Source organism: Haliotis rufescens, unplaced genomic scaffold (assembly GCF_023055435.1).
Source record: "Haliotis rufescens isolate VD_foot unplaced genomic scaffold, xgHalRufe1.0.p SCAF_10, whole genome shotgun sequence".
NCBI lineage: Eukaryota > Metazoa > Mollusca > Gastropoda > Lepetellida > Haliotidae > Haliotis > Haliotis rufescens.
This window is the reverse complement of record NW_025963780.1, coordinates 37,513,298-37,533,523: the sequence shown is the minus strand read 5'-3', so window position 1 is coordinate 37,533,523 and position 20,226 is coordinate 37,513,298. Positions and strand designations below refer to the sequence as shown.

The window sequence follows — 20,226 nt, the reverse complement described above, 5'->3', positions numbered from 1 at the left end:
AGTGCACCCGCAGGGCGACATGTTATTGTCTTCATGTATTCCCCGATCTTGTAGGTGTTCCTTTGTATACACAACCGGTCACATCTTCGGGAACCTCTAGCGCTAGCGGAGTGAGTGAGTGAGTTGGGTTTAACGCCGCTTTTAACAGTATTCCAGTCATATTACGGCGTGTCAGCTTAATGTGGGAGGAAAGCCCCAAGTGATGCAGGTCTCAGACATTTACCACTTCGGAGAAACCCACGAGCGCGGGTATGGTGCTGACAAACCTAGAAACATAATCGGGGCGAACCGGGATTCGAACTCACAATCATAGGTTTCTGGCGTGCCCCAGGGACGCAACTCTGCACAGCGAATCGCGGCGCCTTGGCCACCCGTGCCTCCTCTAGCGCTAGCGGAACTTCCACACCATCATCATGGCTGATCATTGCCCCCTCTATTACATAGGGAAATAGTCCAAAAGAAGGGTGCAGACAGTTGACCCAAATGTCATCTTCTTCCACTCAGATTGATAGCAGTGTGTAGGAGGGTATCTCAAATATTTCCTTATCGTAAATGGAACACGTGATTGTTCACACGCACTTTGGTCATCATAATTTAATCTTCACTTGGTACAACACATACATATTAAAATACTATTTGGTATAAACATGATTGCTCAGGTTGCATTTAATACGCAAAAGTCATTTTTTTAATTTCTAAATTGTTCAATGAAAATCAATAGTTTCCTCCAGTCATCTTATGCCTTTTTCTTTGTTCATATTATTCAGGGGCGGTCGGGTAGCCTAGTGGTTAAAGCGTTCGCTCGTCACGCCGAAGACTCGGGTTCGATTCCCGAATGGGTACAATGTGTGAAGCCCATTTCTGGTGTCCCCCGCCGTGATATTGCTGGAATATTGCTAAAAGCGGCGTAAAACCATATTCACTCACTCACTCATATTATACACCTTTACCCTTGATGTGTATATGTTGTCTTTTAACACTTTCCTGATGGCGGGCTCTCATATTCATACATTATTCTAGCATTTGTTTGACAAATATATTGAAATAGTGTTATAATAAAAATAATGATACGGAAGCTTCCAATGAACAATAAACGGGGTAAAGGCAAATAATCACCCCCAGAAAATATCATCTTTGTACTCATTACCTATAAAACATCTCTGAGTCAAGATCTTTTCCACCGGTGAGATGGAGATGCCCAGTAATATATGGCTTATCGAGTTTGTGTTACATTAATAATAATACCCTTACACCTGGTGTCACCACTGATTTTCAATGATGTATTGGGCATTATTCACCGTTATTTTTCTTTTAACTCCTAATGGAATCTGTTTCTGCGGATAATCAAATATATTCCATATTTGAGGCACGGGTGGCCCAGTCGTCTAAGGCGCCGCGATTCGCTGTGCAGAGTTGCGACACTTGGGCACGCCAGGAATCTTTGATTTAGGGTTCGAATCCCGGTTCGGCCCGAATTTATTTCTAGGTTTGTCAGCGCAATACTCGTGCTTGTAGGTTTCACCGAAGTGGTAAACGTCTGAGACCTGGATTACTTTGGGTTTTCCTCCCACACGGTGACACGCCGGGATATAACGGAAATACAGCTAAAATCGGCGTTAAATCAAACTTACTCACTCTTTCCCCCTCAGACGACATGGTATGGTTAGAGGCATTGCTCTCACTTGTGGTCGTGGCTCATGTTTGTGTCCGCAGCTGTTTGACGGCAGGTCGTAAATAATCCAGTCTGAATCAGACAATTCAGTGACTGAATGGGTGGGTGGTTGTCTGTGTCTCTCTCTGTGTGTGTGTGTGGGTGGGTGGGTGGGTGTGGGTGTCATGTACAACCCGATAGTTGGTCAATAATTGCCAAATGTAATCGTCATACAACATGTGTCATAGAATAATGCGCTCTCTCATTAGGCTTCACCTAATTCCTATTATCGGATCTTCAAAAGGTCAACTGAGTACGAAGTAAATCACCAGAGAGATCTATAGATAAGAAACACTTCCATAAATGGAACGTCTCAATATTCAACTCACTTCTGCTGCAATGATCGGAACACTCGTGTCGTCTGCCGTACTCCTGGCGCTTGCCGTCTACTCCGAGTCTGCGTCACTTCCGGTGGTGCCAGTTGCAGTTGCAGTTGACGAATGTGTGTATCAAAATAAGACTTATAAGATTGGTGAACGGACCGACAACGCGTGCATGCCCTGCACGTGCACGCAAGGTGGCCGTATGTCTTGCATGGCTATCGACTGTTTCTTCCCTTCCCTCTGCGTCGACCCTATTCGGAAGCCGGGGCACTGCTGTCAGACTTGTCCAAACGGTATGTATCCACATGTTTCTGTCCAGATATTATGTTAACTTCATAGACTGTATGTTTGGGTGCTTCTTATACCGACATGACATGGTGTTGATAAAGTCTTGATACTATTCTTTATAAAATTTTACATTTGCTATTGGAGGTCTGTAAAGTTGTGATTATTATGAAATAGGTATGAAAGAGTGTTTATGAAAGTTTGATATTTGTTTTTGTAACATTGCTCAAGACACACCTGACCTTAATTCATTCCATACGATGAAGAACATTTAGGACAAACCTTCGTTATCTGTGCTTTGTTAGCTGTCTTTCAATAATCAACAGCTGTTATGTTATAGTACCATGTGTTACTGTCACTGGGGATCTATTTAAAACAACCTTATACACGAGTTCAACTTCAAACTAGTTATTTAAAAATGTGGTTTAAAAATAAACTACGGCTATTTTTTGTGACTATTTCTAAACTACGGGGCAAAAGAAAGTTTTCACCCACTTCACTTGACCAAACGCCAAAAACAAAGACATATGTGAGATTTATGATGATTAATTTATAAACAAATCATTTTCCATGAATTAGAATGAAAATGCATTGTAATGCCGATATTGCATTCTCCGCAATACACAAAGAAAGAGTCAAGGGGTCCAAATTAAAAATTACACAAATCAGAGTTCATTGAAAAAGTGCATGAAGAGTCCATTGATGACACAGTAGTCAGGTAACATGTCATCAATAGCGAATGTGACCACCCTGGGCATCCATGCACGCCAACATACGCCTCCTCATTGACGTCGTCCGTCGACGGATAACGTCAACAGGAATCCTGTTCCATAAGTTCAATAGAGTCTGTTCAAGTTCCTGTCGGTTCGCTGGAGGCGGTACATGTTGTCTCAGCTGACGATCAAGATGATCCCAGAGATGTTCAATGGGGTTCATGTCTGGAGAACAAGGTGGCCAGGGCAATACGTTGACGTTAACGTTGTTCAGGTAGTCTTGAACAATTCGGGCGGTGTGAGGCCTTGCGTTGTCTTGTTGCAAAATTAATCCTCTTGGCTGATGTTGAATAAAGGGCACCACAACAGGTCTCAACACTTCATCCCTGTATCGCTGAGCATTCAGGTTTCCTCGGATGATAACCAGTTGTAATCTGGCCACAAATGCCACCGCATACCATGACGCCTCCACCTCCAAACGGGTGAACTTCTCTAATGCAGTTTGGCGCCAGTCGCTCTCCCCTTCGTCGAAAAACTCGAATTCTGCCATCGTTCCTGAACAGACAGAACTGACTTTCATCTGTAAAAGCACTCTCGCCTAGTCACGTCGCTGCCACCGACGTACGGTCCGTGCCCATTGCAGTCTGCGTTGACGGTGTAGACGGGTCAAGGCCATTGCACGGAAGGGTCGGTAGACTCGTATACCAGCCGTACGAAGCCGTCGAAGGACTGTTTGTCTGCTGATGGCATGCCCTAGTGCTGTTTCCGCTGTTTACGTCGCCGTCACACATCTGTTTCGGAGTTGAATCTGCCGGATGTAGCGGTCTCCGGCCGGTGTTGTCACTCTCGGTCTTCCCGATCTTGCCCGGTCTTGAGTCTGTCCTGTCTGTTGGTAGCGGATTATCAACTTGCTGATGGTGGTCTGGGAGCAGTTGAAGGTTCTGGCTAACTGACGTTGAGTAGCCCCCATATTGGCCATACCGATCGCTCTGTCTCGTTGCGCTTGTGTAAGTCTGGGCATATTCTTGGTGGTGTTTTTGCTTACTGAATGCCTGCTCTGTCCAACGTCGGTATTTATGCCACAATCACGCACGTGCATTTGGACCAATGTTTCAAAATCACGTTTTGCACGTTTTCAACAATGCATGATTTGGGGAGCTGCGTTCGAAAATCTGCGTTGTGGTTGTGTTCATGTTGCATTTGGGCGAATGTTTTCTGCGGGGGTTCAAACCTGTACCAGCTTTTTTGCTTTTTATGCAACTATTTTTAAAGTGAAAACTTTCTTTTGCCTGGTAGTTTACAAAGTAATCCCTACAATTGAAGATGGTATGTTGATTTCCAAGAACACGACTTTGTTGAGTAAAAGCAGTGCAATCAAAACACAACATTGTGCGAGTGGGTGATTAAGGGAAGTTCTCACGTTGCAATTGGTAGCAACGACTTGCAGTTGCGAATGAGTTGTATCGTCCGTACCGATTCTTACCAATGCACATGCAACATGTTGCAACCGTATTGGTAAAAACTTGTCTTCTTTCGTCAAATTGTAAGCAATCCATCAATTAAAGCACCAGAGTTACCATACGTGGTTTATGGTGTTAGTCATGTCAGAAAATATGGTGAGGTGAGGTGAAATGGGGTTTAACGTCACGTCCTAGATTATTGCACATATATGACGACGTGTGTGTGTTTGTGTGGCTGCTTGTACTAGTCCGGACTGATGCCGATTTAAACAAGTATGGAGTAGTGTGCGCCTTTTAAATTGTATTTTGAAAGCAAAGAGGGATGAGGGAGGAACACCTTTTATTTATTTCCCGTCCAGAATACCAACAAATATAAATGGACACACATTAAACTCGGCTTTTTCAGAATTTGTCAGTTAGCAAGCATGAAGTCTGCTTCTTTTTTGCTTTTTACCCAAAGTGGGCTAGATAGAATAGTAAGTAGATGACCATAGGATATGAAAATCCCTTCAACTTTTCAACAGCATAGATCTGACAAAGATCTGTATGGCTTTAACATACGTAATTGAATGGTATCATATTTACACATTCATAAAAAGAGAGACTGCCTAAGCTTACGGTATTAAAATGCCTTTTGTGTAAATCCGTGAAAATCCGTGGTAGAATAGGTCTTCAGCAACCCATGCTTACCGTAAAAGGTGACTATGCTTGTCTTCAAAGGCGACTAACGGGATCGGGTTGTCAGGCCCGCTGACTTGGTGGATGCATGTCATCGATCCCAATTGCATGGATCGATGCTCATGATATTAATCACTGGATTGTCTGGTCCAGACTCGATTATTTACAGACCGCCGTCATATAGCTGGAATATTGCTGAGTGCGGCGTTAAACAACAAACCAAACCAAAAAAACAATTACGTGGATCGATGCTCATGATATTAATCACTGGATTGTCTGGTCCAGACTCGGTCATTTACAGACTGCCGTCATATAGCTGGAATATTGCTGAGTGCGGCGTTAAACAGAAAACCAACCAACCAACCAACCAACAACACCCGTCATAGAAAACTGACCTGCAACTCTGAACATGAAAGTCTTTCTGACAGTTTTGACACATACAGTCGGCTCCTCTGGGGGTGTGGGGGCGGTCGGGTAGCCCAGTGGTTAAAGCGTTCGCTCGTCACGCCGAAGACCCGGGTTCGATTCTCGACATGGGTACAATGTGTGAAGCCCATTCTGGTGTCCCCCGCCGTGATATTGCTGGAATATTGCTAAAAGCGGCGTAAAACCATACACACTCACTCACTCACTCACTCACTCACCCTGGGGTTGTGGCGTACCTTCGCGTAGGTGACGTAATCGTTAGTTAAGCACCGTGATGTTGCACCTATTATCTGACCTTCACATGTGAATAAATCCCGTAGATAAGAAATTCTAGTATAAATGTAACATCTCAACAGTATCGCTCACGTCTCGCTCACAATGATGGGAACACTCGTGCCGTCTGCCGTACTCCTAGCTCTTGTCGTTTACTCTGAGTCTGCATCACTTCCGGTGGTGGCAGTTGCAGTTGACAAATGTGTCCATCAAAATAAGACTTACATGGTTGGTGAAAAGACCGACGATGTGTGCTCTCCCTGCGAGTGCACGCCAAGCGGTCGTATGGCTTGCCTGATGATTGATTGTTTGTACCCTCGGGCCGGGACGGTGTTGTCCAACTTTTTTTTTTTTTGTAATGTTTTTGAGAATGAAAATCATATTATATTTCAATGTCCTAGGTATGAAGGTTTTTCTAGAGGAGTTGAGAAAAAAGAATAAATCATTTGTTACTATAAATATGTTGTGTACATCAGATCAATGTGAGATTTTATATTATTTCTCCGGATTTCTATATACCATTTTCAGTATCAGAGGGGATGTCTAGTATTTTTACAGTTATCACTATTTGAAATGTTTCAGGGTTCACTGTACTAAGAAAAGAAAACAACTAACTGAAGTGTCTGGAAAATCTTAGTTTGTCAGATTTATATAACACTTTATATAATCCCATCACTGTCAGTATGCCATCTGTTTCTATATTTATATTGAGGTTAATTAGCTAATAGAGCGCATCCAAAATATATTGTAACTATGGGTCATGTGGCCTTCTTTACTGAATAAAATTCTGTCTGTCTGATTGTTTCTACCCTCTCTGTGTCGATTCTGTGACCGAGTCAGGACGGTGTTGTTCGACTTGTCCAAACGGTATGTATCCACATGTTTCTGTCCAGATATCATGTTCAACTTTATAGACTGTATGTTGGGCTGCTTTTCATAGCGACATGACGGTTTGAAATAGTGTTGATACAGTTTTGATAATATTCTTTATAAAATTTGCCTCTCGATTAGGGCTGGGACAGGTAACGCGGGTACCCGGGTCGGGTGGGTACTGAGTAGGACCCGGGTACCAACATGACTACCCGTACCCGTGGTTAGTCATGTGATATATTGTTTAATGACAAAAATTATCCAGAACTCTATGGTAACACTACAAGTCACTTATGTTCGCATTTCGTTTTGACTATGCACCCATTCTTGCTGACTTTTCATATGGTTCAGACCCGTGAAGATCAGGGTAGAATAGGTCTTCAGCAACCCATGCTTGTCGTAAAAGGTGACTATGCTTGTCGTAAAAGGCGATTAACGGGATCGGGTGGTCAGACTCGCTGACTTAGTTGATGCATGTCATCGTATCCCAATTGCGTGGATCGATGCTCAGGATATCAATCACTGGATTGTCTGGCCCAAACTCGATTATTTACAGATCGCCGTCATATAGCTGGAATATTGCTGAGTGCGGCGTTAAACAACAAACAAACAAACAAACAAATCATATGGTTGAATCAAGATATAACTTAAGTCAACTTCAGTGTATGTATGACCAGATTGTTTACTACCAGGGCTATGGTAAAAAGGATTCCCTAGCAGATATGTTGTACCTATCTCTTGAGACCTACACAGAGTACCCCGGTAGGGTCGGGTAATAGAGGTGTGGGTACCCGGGTCGTAAATCTGGACTCGTCCCAGTCCTACTCACGATAAGATTTTTTCTCAAATCATTCCATACGATGTCAGAAAAAACATTGCACGCAAACCATCGTTGTCTTTGTCTTTTCAGCAATAATTAAGTTTCAAAACAGCTGTTATGTTGAGTACCATGTATTCTACCGTGCGTTATTGTTAGTGGGGAGTTGTTTAAAGCACATGGTACATGTGTTCAACTTCAAACTGCTGATATTAATTATGTTGTGAAATGAAATAGTTCAACTCTCTTTCAATGTTACTACAAACTGTTACCCCAACAATAGAGGATGGCGTGTTCGCAAGGGCAAGCCAGTTGGTAAAAGTTTAAATAGGGTTTTAATTTTGTCACTGGTGCTTCAAATATGGAAATGTCCTCCACACGTCTGTCATAACACTGTTTGAAAACGTTTCTGTGGCCAAGCAAGTTGTGAGCTTGATCAAACACCTCTTGAGCATAAGTAGTATGACGCTCTTTGAAATTTTCGTAGAAAGAGGATGTTCGATTGCATAAAGCAGAGTCGATTTACGATTCCGACTATATCATGAGCATGTGTTTATGAATCACTATCAAACAGTAATGATACCAGGCGTTCGCGAAAAGGTGAGCGTATACTGCCCACCTGTCACAAACACATGCAAAGGCAAGTCAATTGTTCACCCGCAAAAAATATGGGAACATATGGTACAAATCAAAATAGGGAATTACATCGGACATCATTTTTGTCACTGACGCCTCAAATTTGGAAATGTCCTCTTTTTGAAACTTTGAATTTTTTTAACTTTTTGAAAGCCTCTAATGTTGTAACCTTGGAAATCTTGGTAGAAAAAGCATGCTCGATTGTATCTCATACGTTGCGGAATGTAAACACCAAAGGCTGGAGCTGCTGGAATATTGCTCGACATGAAGGGAGAGTTGACTATTGGAAAGTTGAAGTCATCCCTCTTATCATAATTCTTGTGGAGAGTGTTTTGTCACCCTGAATCTTTATGCATAGATCTAAATATGAAACAGATAAGGCGGTCTCACTAGTCTCCTTTATTTCTAGTTCCGGTAGGTAAATCAGTGGCAGGGAATTTGCCATTTGATTGCTATTGAACGATATCAGATCATCGATATACCTAAAACTTAAGTTAAACTTCTTGGCCAAATTTACCTTGTTTTGACTTTGGCAATCCGAACAGAAATTCCGATTTATATATTCATTCATAAAGCAACAGATCAAGAAATGGAGCAGAATTGGTGCCCATGGGGATGCCTACTTCTTGCCTAAATGTCTTGCCCGCAGATGTTATGAATGAGGAAGTCCAGGATTTCACATATATTTTTCTCAGTAAACTTCAGATGCCATATGCTTTCATTTTTCACAAATTGTCCTGAACCTCTGAATATAATTACGTCAGTGTATCGGTGTATACCACGTTTTGTAACAAAAGCCCCATGGATCAAGGAATGAAGATTTTCCTTAACTTTGTCATTTGGGATAGTGGTGTACAAAGTTGAAGAATCAAATGTTTTGATAGAATGGAACTTGGTTCTTTTCTGAGAATGCAAAACATGAAGCAAATCCTTTGAGTGTTTGAGAATCCATATGGTTTTGGTCCACATACCTATTAGTCATACATACATATTAGTCTCAAATACCTTCTGTGAACGTAAAGAAAGTCCTTCCTGTGAACATAAAGTATGATTGTATTAAGGATTATGGCCAGTCTTCGAGACAGGGATTTGGTGGTACATTTGCTGGACCGAGCAATGTATCTCTCTTTGTACGGATTTTTAGGGAGCTTTGGAATCAAGTATAAAAGAGGAATGGACATGTCTTCAGGTTTTAGAGGCAAGTCAAAAGTTGACAGTACTGATTTATGGTTTTGGCAGATTTCTTCCTGAGTTAGCATACTGGCCTTATTTGATATCTCATTTATACCAAGTTCTTTGATCAAACAGTTAATGTAGTGATACATACATATAATGGTTATGTTAATTTAGGCCTTGTCAGTGGGTACAACTTCAAACCTTTCATGTAGGGAAGCCATACTTTGGATAACAGCTGGCTGGGACAGAATGGGTTTATTCCAATTCCGTTTCCTCTTTTTAAGTTTGTGCATTCTACCACTGACAACATCACGCACTAACTTAACCCATTCTGAAAGACATTCAACAGGTTTCTCTTTTCTGTTGGCCCATTTATGGGCATATTCTTCGACAGCATCCATAATGATTTTAAAGTTGTGATCCCAATTGGTAGGACTGACGAAGGTTGTTATTGTAAACAATAGGGAAATCACCTGTGATTATATGACCTGCAGGTTGATAGCAGTATAATAAGCCTTGGTAGCCACAAGTAGTGGAATTTACGTCACATGGGCTGCCAAGTCCACGTTCTGCAATACGTTCCTATAATTGAACAACCTGGATGAAATTGTGTTCGTATAGGAAAATGAAATTGTTGAGGGTTCCTTAAAAAATTAGAAATACTGTGGGACATTTTGGGAAACTGATCTTTGTCTGAGAATGTTACGTAAATTTAAGGCATCAATTCCCTTATTTTGCAGATTTCAAATTCAAGAAATTGCGGTCGTTGTCTGATTTAGTGGAGTCTGTTTCTGGTTTGGCCAACCGTTTTAAAGCAGGCTTGATATGCTGGAATAGTATCGACACGAAGGAAAAGTTTACTGTGGGAAAGTTAAGTTCTCCCTCGTGTCACACAGTCTTGTGGAGTGTTTGTTTTCACTCTGAATCTTTATGCAGAGATATTAAATATGAAACAGTTCCGGCGTTTTCCGTTATCAGATCATCCATACACCTGAAGCTCAAGTTACTCATCTTGGCCAAATTCCTTTGTTTTAATTTCGCCATTCCGAGCAGAAATTCCGCTTCTTGGGCATAAAGAAACAGATCAGGAAGAGGAGGAGGACAATTGGTGCTCATGGGGATGCTTATTTCCTACCTAATGTCTAACCCAACAATAAAAATCACACAGATGTTATCAATGAACAGATATGTAACTACATTGTATGTCTATAAAGGTTTTGTTTCAAATACCTCATGGATGAAGGAATGACGTTTTCCCGTAAGTTGTCGTGTCGGATAATGATGTACAAAGTTGAAAAATCAAGTGTTTTGACAGAATAGAACGTGGTTGTTTTCTGAAACAAGCAAATCCTTTGAGTTTTTAAATCCACATTGTAATAATTCTACTTGTTTCAAATGCTTCTGTGAATACCAAGAAAATACTTCCTTCATTGTATTAAAGATTATGGTTAATATTTGAAAAAAGTATTCCACCAAACGACACGCAACGCTTGCCTGACGTGTTGTGTCAATCATGTCGGACAGGAAGCGACGAGATGACATTCGCAAATAGACGATAGTTACCCCTCAGGAACTTAGTGCTGGGCCTTCAGAACACCCGTCGTTTTCCCCCATAATTTTCTCCTCGGAACATTCACTGAATATCAGATTGGTTCCATTATTAATGCGCTAGTTCGTGTTAAGTTTTTTCTTGAAGATACGGGGAAGAATAGGTCTTCAGCAACCCATGCTTGCCGTAAAAGGTGACTATGCTTGTCGTAAAAGGCGACTAACGGGATCGGGTGGTCAGACTCGCTGACGTGGTCATCGTATCCCAATTGCGTGGATCGATGGTCATGATGTCAATCACTGAATTGTCTAATGCATACTCGATTCTTTACCGACCGCCGTCATATAACTGGAATATTGCAACCAGCCTGTTTCCAATAGGTCAATTTTGTCCTCCCAAAATAACTCTGATACATGTATATTGTGACAAAAAGATTCATGCACATAAAAATGTTCATAGGTGTACGATAACTAGGTTCTATGATTAAGGAAACTATGCATGTTAGAGCCTGAAGCAAGTAGATCAATAGGATTAATATTTTTGGATGATTCATTATAACTTTACATAATCAAATATTCATTCACAATCAATCCTTGAATGGTCACAGTATGAATATGTGGGTGTGGTATATGTGTTTCGTACATCATCCTCTGGCAAAATCCCTCATATATATTTCCTCAGCTTGGTTGGTAATCATAGAGTCTGCTTCAATTGGATTTGTTTATTGGCAAGAACAATGACTGACGCCCCGATGCCCAAGAAACAATTTCTACAGTTTTGCCTAAACTGTTTACATGAGCGTTTAAGAAGATGACCACGGGGATTGATAGTCTCAAGCTTCACTTTACATACTTGTCATGTAAAATGTGCCATAAAATAGACCCGTGAAGATTCCAGGGTAGAAAAGGTCTTCAGCAACCCATGCTTGCCGTAAAAAGTGACTATGCTTGTCGTAAAAGGCGACTAACGGGATCGGGTGGTCAGGCTCGCTGACTTGGTTGACGCATGTCATCGATCCCAATTGCGTGGATGGATGCTCATGATATTAATCACTGGATTATCTGGTCCAGACTCGATTATTTACAGACCGGCGTCATATAGCTGGAATATTGCTGAGTGCTGCGTTAAACAACAAACCAACCAACCAAAGCCATAAAATAATGGCTGTGTAAGTACATCTAATTCAAACTATCTGATCTAGATAAGGTCACATGTTTTCGATGTATATCACAAGAGAAACTTATAGATAAGAAAGCGATATAAGTGTAACGTCTCAACACTATCTCTCACTTCTCGCTCACAATGATCGGAACAGTCGTCTCGTCTGCCGTGCTCTTGGCTCTTGTCGTTTACTCCGAGTCTGCATCACTTCCGGTGGTGGCAGTTGCAGTTGACAAATGTGTCCATCAAAATAAGACGTACATGGTTGGTGAAAAGACCGACAGCGCGTGTATGCCCTGCGAGTGCACGCCTAGCGGCCGTATGGCCTGCCTGGTTATTGATTGTTTCTTCGCCCCTCCATGTGTCGACCATGTGACGAAGCCGGGGCAGTGCTGTGCGACTTGTCCAAACGGTATTTAACCACTTATTTCTGTCAAGATATCGTGTTCTACTTTATAGACTGGAGGGGTGGTCGGTTGGCCTAGTGGTTAAAGAGTTCGCTCGTCACGCTGAAGACCCGGGTTCGATTCCCGACATGGGTACAATGTGTGAAGCCCATTTCTGGTGTCCCCCGCCGTGATGTTGTTGGAATATTGCTAGAAGCGGCGTAAAACCATACTCACACACTCACTTATAGACTGGAAGTTATAGAATGGTTGTGTGATAAAGCTGCTACAAATATTAATGCTTTGAAATAGTGTTGACGCATAGTTTTGAAGAACGCATTTGGTCGTGATAATTATTTTCTCAAATCAAACCGTCGTTATTTGTGCTTTGTCAGCCATAATTACAGATTTCAATAATCAACTTCTAGAATGCCAATCAAGCAGTTAGTTATAAATGTCTGTGGTATATTGCTGGAATTGATGGAATTAGTGGCGTAAAACAATATTCACTCACTCTCTATGAAGTTGCGTTGCATTGATGTCCTCTCATACGGCTATGCCAGAACTGTAAGCAGTGCTTAGCTCTTCACTTGATGGTGAACATGGTCTTATGCCTTCACAAGAATTGGCAATCATTTGGTAATATGTCATTGTGACGGTTTAGTGTTGTGTACAAAAAACGTAAAAAACGTATGTCGAACAGTTTGTAGCCACATGTTACTTCCAGCCATTCCTCTATCTTATCTGCTTTAATATAGGTCACGTGACCAATCCTGTCCTCGTGGGTTGTGAGTCCGGCAGCAAGTTTCAGTCATGCTTTTTTTTTTTCTATCCGTCTGCTTCCTTCCACTGTTCACTAGTGAGGCTGCTTCCATAGCAACCAATAATGACATTTGTGTCATTGGAAACAAAACGTATCATGCGGGAGAGGCCATTAGTGACAACCCCTGTAGACCATGCAGGTGCGGAGGGGGTAATGCCATCTCCTGTATGATAGTGGACTGTGCCATGCCTATGTGTGTGGATCCTACCAGAAAGGATGGCAAGTGTTGTCAGTATTGCCCCAATGGTAAGAAATATTGTCAAGGATCCGTTTCCATCTCGTGATAGGGCTGTCATCCCCATGTTCTCGGGTTTCGCCAAATGATGCATGTCATCGTATCCCAATTGCTTGGATTGATGCTCATGATGTCAATCACTGGATTGTCTGGTCCAGACTCGATTATTTACAGACCGCTCATATAGCTGGAATATTGCTGAGTGCGGCGTTAAACAACAACCAACCAACCAAATGGGCAATCGTCAACGACCTGCTAGACTTTCTCACATAGTAAGCTGTGACGCTGGAATGTAACATTATTCCTGTTTAAAGGAGTATTTTACTAAATGTAGACTCATGTGACAGAGAATGTCAAGATCAATGACGTTGATTACTTGAAGTTGTCATCGGACGTTCTTTTAAAACTATAAAATGCGTTATTTAAACTTCCTGAATTACATCACATTACATTGTTGTCTCGACAAAATATGGATCATTTAGATTTCAAACTCCGATACACTAAAAATAACAACATACCTTGTTCCTGTTCATTGTCATTTTGAATATACAGTAAACTACGGTTATAACGAACACGCTTATAACGAACTGACGGATATAACGAATTCATTGTTTTGTCCTGGCCATTTGCTGTATATATGCTGTATGGATGCTTATAACGAACTACGGTTATAACGAACTAAAATTGGCCGTCCCTTTGAGTTCGTTTTAACCGTAGTTTAATGTACCGTTAGATGACGCCAATGGAGACTTCAACGCCTGAACAGGGCTTGTCATTCGAAGTCTGAACAAGAACAAATACAATCTAAAACCCCTTCTAGCCACCCACTTCGAAGAATGGTAGGTTACGACGATTATTGCATGGGGTTCGACATGCGTGTAGGCCCTGTAGTCTATCCGATCTGTACTGTCTATGTCTGTGTTGCATGCATGTAGGGCCTGTAGTCTATCCGATCTGTACTGTCTATGTCTGTGTTGCATGCGTGTAGGGCCTGTAGTCTATCCGATCTGTACTGTCTATGTCTGTGTTGCATGCGTGTAGGCCCTGTAGTCTATCCGATCTGTACTGTCTATGTCTGTGTTGCATGCGTGTAGGGCCTGTAGTCTATCCGATCTGTACTGTCTATGTCTGTGCTGCATGCGTGTAGGGCCTGTAGTCTATCCGATCTGTACTGTCTATGTCTGTGTTGCATGCGTGTAGGGCCTGTAGTCTATCCGATCTGTACTGTCTATGTCTGTGTTGCATGCGTGTAGGCCCTGTAGTCTATCCGATCTGTACTGTCTATGTCTGTGTTGCATGCGTGTAGGGCCTGTAGTCTATCCGATCTGTACTGTCTATGTCTGTGTTGCATGCGAGTAGGGCCTGTAGTCTATCCGATCTGTACTGTCTATGTCTGTGTTGCATGCGTGTAGGGCCTGTAGTCTATCCGATCTGTACTGTCTATGTCTGTGTTGCATGCGTGTAGGCCCTGTAGTCTATCCGATCTGTACTGTCTATGTCTGTGTTGCATGCGTGTAGGCCCTGTAGTCTATCCGATCTGTACTGTCTATGTCTGTGTTGCATGCGTGTAGGGCCTGTAGTCTATCCGATCTGTACTGTCTATGTCTGTGTTGCATGCGTGTAGGGCCTGTAGTCTATCCGATCTGTACTGTCTATGTCTGTGTTGCATGCGTGTAGGGCCTGTAGTCTATCCGATCTGTACTGTCTATGTCTGTGTTGCATGCGTGTAGGGCCTGTAGTCTATCCGATCTGTACTGTCTATGTCTGTGTTGCATGCGTGTAGGGCCTGTAGTCTATCCGATCTGTACTGTCTATGTCTGTGCTGCATGCGTGTAGGGCCTGTAGTCTATCCGATCTGTACTGTCTATGTCTGTGCTGCATGCGTGTAGGGCCTGTAGTCTATCCGATCTGTACTGTCTATGTCTGTGCTGCATGCGTGTAGGGCCTGTAGTCTATCCGATCTGTACTGTCTATGTCTGTGCTGCATGCGTGTAGGGCCTGTAGTCTATCCGATCTGTACTGTCTATGTCTGTGTTGCATGCGTGTAGGGCCTGTAGTCTATCCGATCTGTACTGTCTATGTCTGTGCTGCATGCGTGTAGGGCCTGTAGTCTATCCGATCTGTACTGTCTATGTCTGTGCTGCATGCGTGTAGGGCCTGTAGTCTATCCGATCTGTACTGTCTATGTCTGTGCTGCATGCGTGTAGGGCCTGTAGTCTATCCGATCTCTACTGTCTATGTCTGTGCTGCATGCGTGTAGGGCCTGTAGTCTATCCGATCTGTACTGTCTATGTCTGTGTTTCAGGACGGAACTGCAAGTTTGGCGATCACATTATCAAGGAGGGGGAAACGTACAAGCCAGACACTAAGACCGAGTGTAAATGCAACACCCACGTATTCGGGATGGCCTCCCTGAAAGCTGTGTGTGCCACGACTGCCTCCATCGCCTAATGTGCCAAAGTTCAGAAATAAATGTATGACTAACAGGTGTGGTCATTTCGGGTCCTTTGTTATTCTTCTGATGTAACCATGTTTGTTTTGTTTGTTTATTTGTTGTTTAACGCAGCACTCAGCAATATTCCAGCTATATGACGGCAGTCTGTATGTAATCGAGTCTGGACCAGATAATCCAGTGATTAATATCATGAGCATCCATCCACGCAATTGGGATCGATGACATGCGTCAACCAAGTCAGCGAGCCTGATCACCCGATCCCGTTAGTCGCCTTTTACGACAAGCATAGTCACTTTTTACGACAAGCATGGGTTGCTGAAGACCTTTTCTACCCCGGAATCTTCACGGGTCTATTTTATGGTACATTTTACATGACAAGTATGTAAAGTGAAGCTTGAGACTATCAATCCCCGTGGTCATCTTCTTAAATGTAAATGTATGACTAACAGGTGTGGTCATTTCGGGTCCTTTGTTATTTTTCTGATGTAACCATGTTTGTTTTGATCGTTAATTTGTTGTTTAACGCAGCACTCAGCAATATTCCAGCTATATGACGCCAGTCTGTAAGTAATCGAGTCTTGACCAGTTAATTCAGTGACTGATATCATGAGCATCGATCCTGTCAAATTTGGATCGATGACATGCATCAACCTAGTCAGCGAGCCTGACCACCCGATTCCGTTAGTCACCTCTTACGACAAGCATAGTCGCCTTTTTACTACAAGCATGAGTTGCTGAAGACCTATTCTCGGATCTACACCCTGACCTTCACGGATGTAAAATGCGTGACACCTATCACAGATACCCATCGTCATATGGTCTGAGAGTCAAACAAAACTCACTCACTCACTCCTGTATTCAAGGACGCACAGAAAGAAAGAAGAAATGTCATTTTTAACAAAATCAATTCAAAACATTTCTTGTAAACAATAAACCAGGTCACTGTCACGGTACTCCTTTTCTTAGCTTATTTCGGGGGCACGGGTGGCCCAGTCGTCTAAGACGCCGCGATTCGCTGTGCAGAGTTGCGTCCATAGGGAACGCCAGAAACCTATGATTGTGGGTTCGAATCCCGGTTCGCCCCCGATTATGTTTCTAGGTTTGTCAGCACCATATTCGAAGTGGTAAACGTCTGAGACCTGCATCACTTCAGGCTTTCCTCCCACATTAAGCTGACACGCCGAGATATAACTGGAATACTGTTAAAAGCGGCGTTAAACCAAACTCACTCACTCACTCACTCACTCACTCACTTATCACTCTTATTTCGACCCACACTGGAACCCAATGAGTTCAAGACCCCACAGATACGGAGGATGGCAAACATCGACCCAACAAACAGCATGGCTTCCGTTACTTTATTGTCACCAATGCGTGCTATACATTAGGTGTGGGTGGTGTTACAGACAGCTCGGTAGGCGGGGCCGTACTGCTTGGGGACGAACTCACACCGACAGGTCACACCCCCCTCCGTGTACACCTCCCCCTACTTCAGCACCTTGTCGCCATGTTGACAGTTTAGACCTGTAAAAAGGCGAAAAAAACTTGTGTTTATAATCGTAAGAAATCTGTGCTGAGGCAAGTCAATTAGCAGCCTGAAAAAACACAGAAACACGTAGTCATAAATACAAAAAAGTTCACCGTCATTGTTCGTTTCGTACTGCAACTGAGATAGCGTTTGAAACGGGGACCATTGGGCAGATATCACGGAACAGTCCCACAGTAATAATTCACTCTCACTCACTCACTCACTCACTCACTCACTCACTCACTCACTCACTCACTCACTCACTCACTCACTCACCCACCCAACTCACTCACTCACTCACCCGACCACTCACTCACTCACTCAGCAGTGGGCACTCTTTTCTATGCAGCCTACATCATTCCCTAGCATACAGCTCAGATCACTTTTAAGACATTGGGCTATGGGGGAAGATGACTCACTTGACATTTGTGTTAAGCCACTCAATTTGCGTTGAACCACTCACTCACTCTCACTTTGGCCCGGTGAACATTATCTTATACCTTCACGAGAATTGGCAATCATTGGGTCATATGGCATTATGGCGGCCTTCCCGGGTAGAATAGGTCTTCAGCAACCCATGCTTGCTGTAAAAGGCGACAACGCTTGTCGTGCGAGGCGGCTAACGGGATCGGGTGGTCAGGCTCGCTGGCTTGGTTGATGCATGTCATCGGTCCCAACCACGTGGATGGATGCTCATGTTGTCAATCAGCTAGAATATTGCTGAGTGCAGCGTTAAACAACAATCCAAACCAAACCACTCACTCTCAGCCATACTCAATAACTCGCTTACTGTCTTAATACGGCAATTCTTACCATCCGGGCACTCCTGACAACACTGGGATGACAGGTAGACCGGGTTGACACAATGTGTCGGCGAACAGGTGATGTACACACAGTTGACCGAGCGGCCCTCGGCACAGACACAGGGCTGACATGTACTCTTCATGAAAGTCTCCCCGATGGCAAAGGCCTTGCTTCCATAATAGCAGGTAGTCGTGGTGTCGAGGGTCGTCAATGGAGAGCCAATGCAGATTGCGATTATTCCACAACAAACTACCCACGTTGCTTTCTGCATGTTTCCAATGGCGTATGTAGTTTACAACAATCTTGTGTTGCAATGGTCTACTTAGATAACAACGTATGAGCAATGTGTTGACGTTTTGAATGCCATAAATAAAATGCCATAAATGAAATTCAAAATGTGATGGGTGAATTTCTTAAACATTTGAGTCCAAACATTTAAGTCGACACATAGATAATTCTTGGCCACAGATATAAAATGCCTTATACGACTTGAGCTGAAATACCCGGAATCCTGACAAGCTGGGCCGAGTTGCTGGCAAGCAATGTTACCAGCCATGATTAGCAGCCATTTGTCCGCACTATCAACGATTGGCTTTACAAGAATCAACTGCTATGGTTAGAAGTCCTTCACAGGTAGCCATGAAAAACATCAACGCCAAGCTGAATAATAACCCGTGTCAATCCTTGAAATGTCTGGTCCAGACTCGACTATTTACAACCGCCGCTATATAGCTGGAATATTGCGGAGTGCGGCGTTAAACACAATACTAACAAACAATCTCAGGTGAAGACGTGGACCACATATACGTATGGAAGCTGGACAGCGACATCATCTCAATGTGTTTTATGCTTACTATGGCTTCGGCAGCACATCAGACTCTGCCACGACTATTTAACAACAAGGGGCCATACTAATCTTATTGCTGCGGTTGAGTCGCCCAGTGGCCTGTGTTCGATTCCCCACATGGATAAAACGTGTGACACTCATCCCAGATACCCATCATCATATGACCTCACCCATCATCATATGGCCTCACCGATCATCATATTGCCTCAACCATCATCATATGGCCTCACCCATCATCATGTGGTCTCACACATCATCATATAACCTCACCCATCATCATATTGCCCCAACCATCATCATATGGCCTCACCCATCATCATATGACCTCACCCATCATCATGTGGTCTCACACATCATCATATGACCTCACCCATCATCATGTGGCCTCACCCATCATCATATCGCCTCACCCATCATCATATGGTCTCGACCATCATCTTGTGGTCTCACACATCATCATATGGTCTCGACCATCATCATGTGGTCTTACACATCATCATATGGTCTCGACCATCATCATGTGGTCTTACACATCATCATATGGTCTCGACCATCATCATGTGGTCTTACACATCATCATATGGTCTCGACCATCATCATGTGGTCTCACACATCATCATGTGACCTCACCCATCATCATATGGTCTCGACCATCATCATGTGGTCTTACACATCATCATATGGTCTCGACCATCATCATGTGGTCTCACACATCATCATGTGACCTCACCCATCATCATATGGCCTCACCCATCATCATATGACCTCACCCATCATCATATGGTCTCGACCATCATCTTGTGGTCTTATACATCATCATATGGTCTCGACCATCATCATGTGGTCTTACACATCATGTGGCCTTACCCATCATCATATGACCTCGCCCATCATAATGTGGTCTCATACATCATGTGGCCTTACCCATCATCATATGGCCTGGCCACTCATCATATGGCCTCACCCATCATCATGTGGTCTCACCCATCATCATGTGGTCTATCCATCATAATGTGGCCTCACCCATCATCATGTGGTCTCACCCATCATCATGTGGTCTATCCATCATA

At 43.1% G+C, this 20,226-nt stretch overlaps 1 protein-coding gene and 1 long non-coding RNA gene across 3 annotated transcripts; one reads left to right on the top strand and one right to left on the bottom strand.

The window, feature by feature from the left end:
- Positions 1 to 12,193: 12,193 nt before the first annotated feature.
- On the top strand, positions 12,194 to 16,008 carry LOC124131079 (von Willebrand factor C domain-containing protein 2-like). Of its 2 annotated transcripts, none has more exons than XM_046494170.2 (2): positions 12,194 to 12,490; positions 15,828 to 16,008. In XM_046494170.2, exons 1-2 carry the CDS (start codon positions 12,220 to 12,222, stop codon positions 15,971 to 15,973), a joined length of 417 nt encoding a protein of 138 aa, XP_046350126.2. In that variant the 5' UTR covers positions 12,194 to 12,219; the 3' UTR covers positions 15,974 to 16,008. The 2 variants fall into 2 exon arrangements, with proteins under 2 accessions (XP_046350126.2, XP_046350128.2); XM_046494172.2 differs by lacking the exon at positions 12,194 to 12,490 and adding an exon at positions 13,242 to 13,533.
- Positions 16,009 to 17,321: 1,313 nt separating this feature from the next.
- LOC125377809 lies at positions 17,322 to 20,073 on the bottom strand. The gene is made up of 2 exons (XR_007219829.1): positions 18,319 to 20,073; positions 17,322 to 17,501 (listed from the first exon to the last, which is right to left on the bottom strand). It is a non-coding gene; the product is annotated as an uncharacterized LOC125377809 (long non-coding RNA).
- Between the last annotated feature and the right edge of the window lie 153 nt (positions 20,074 to 20,226).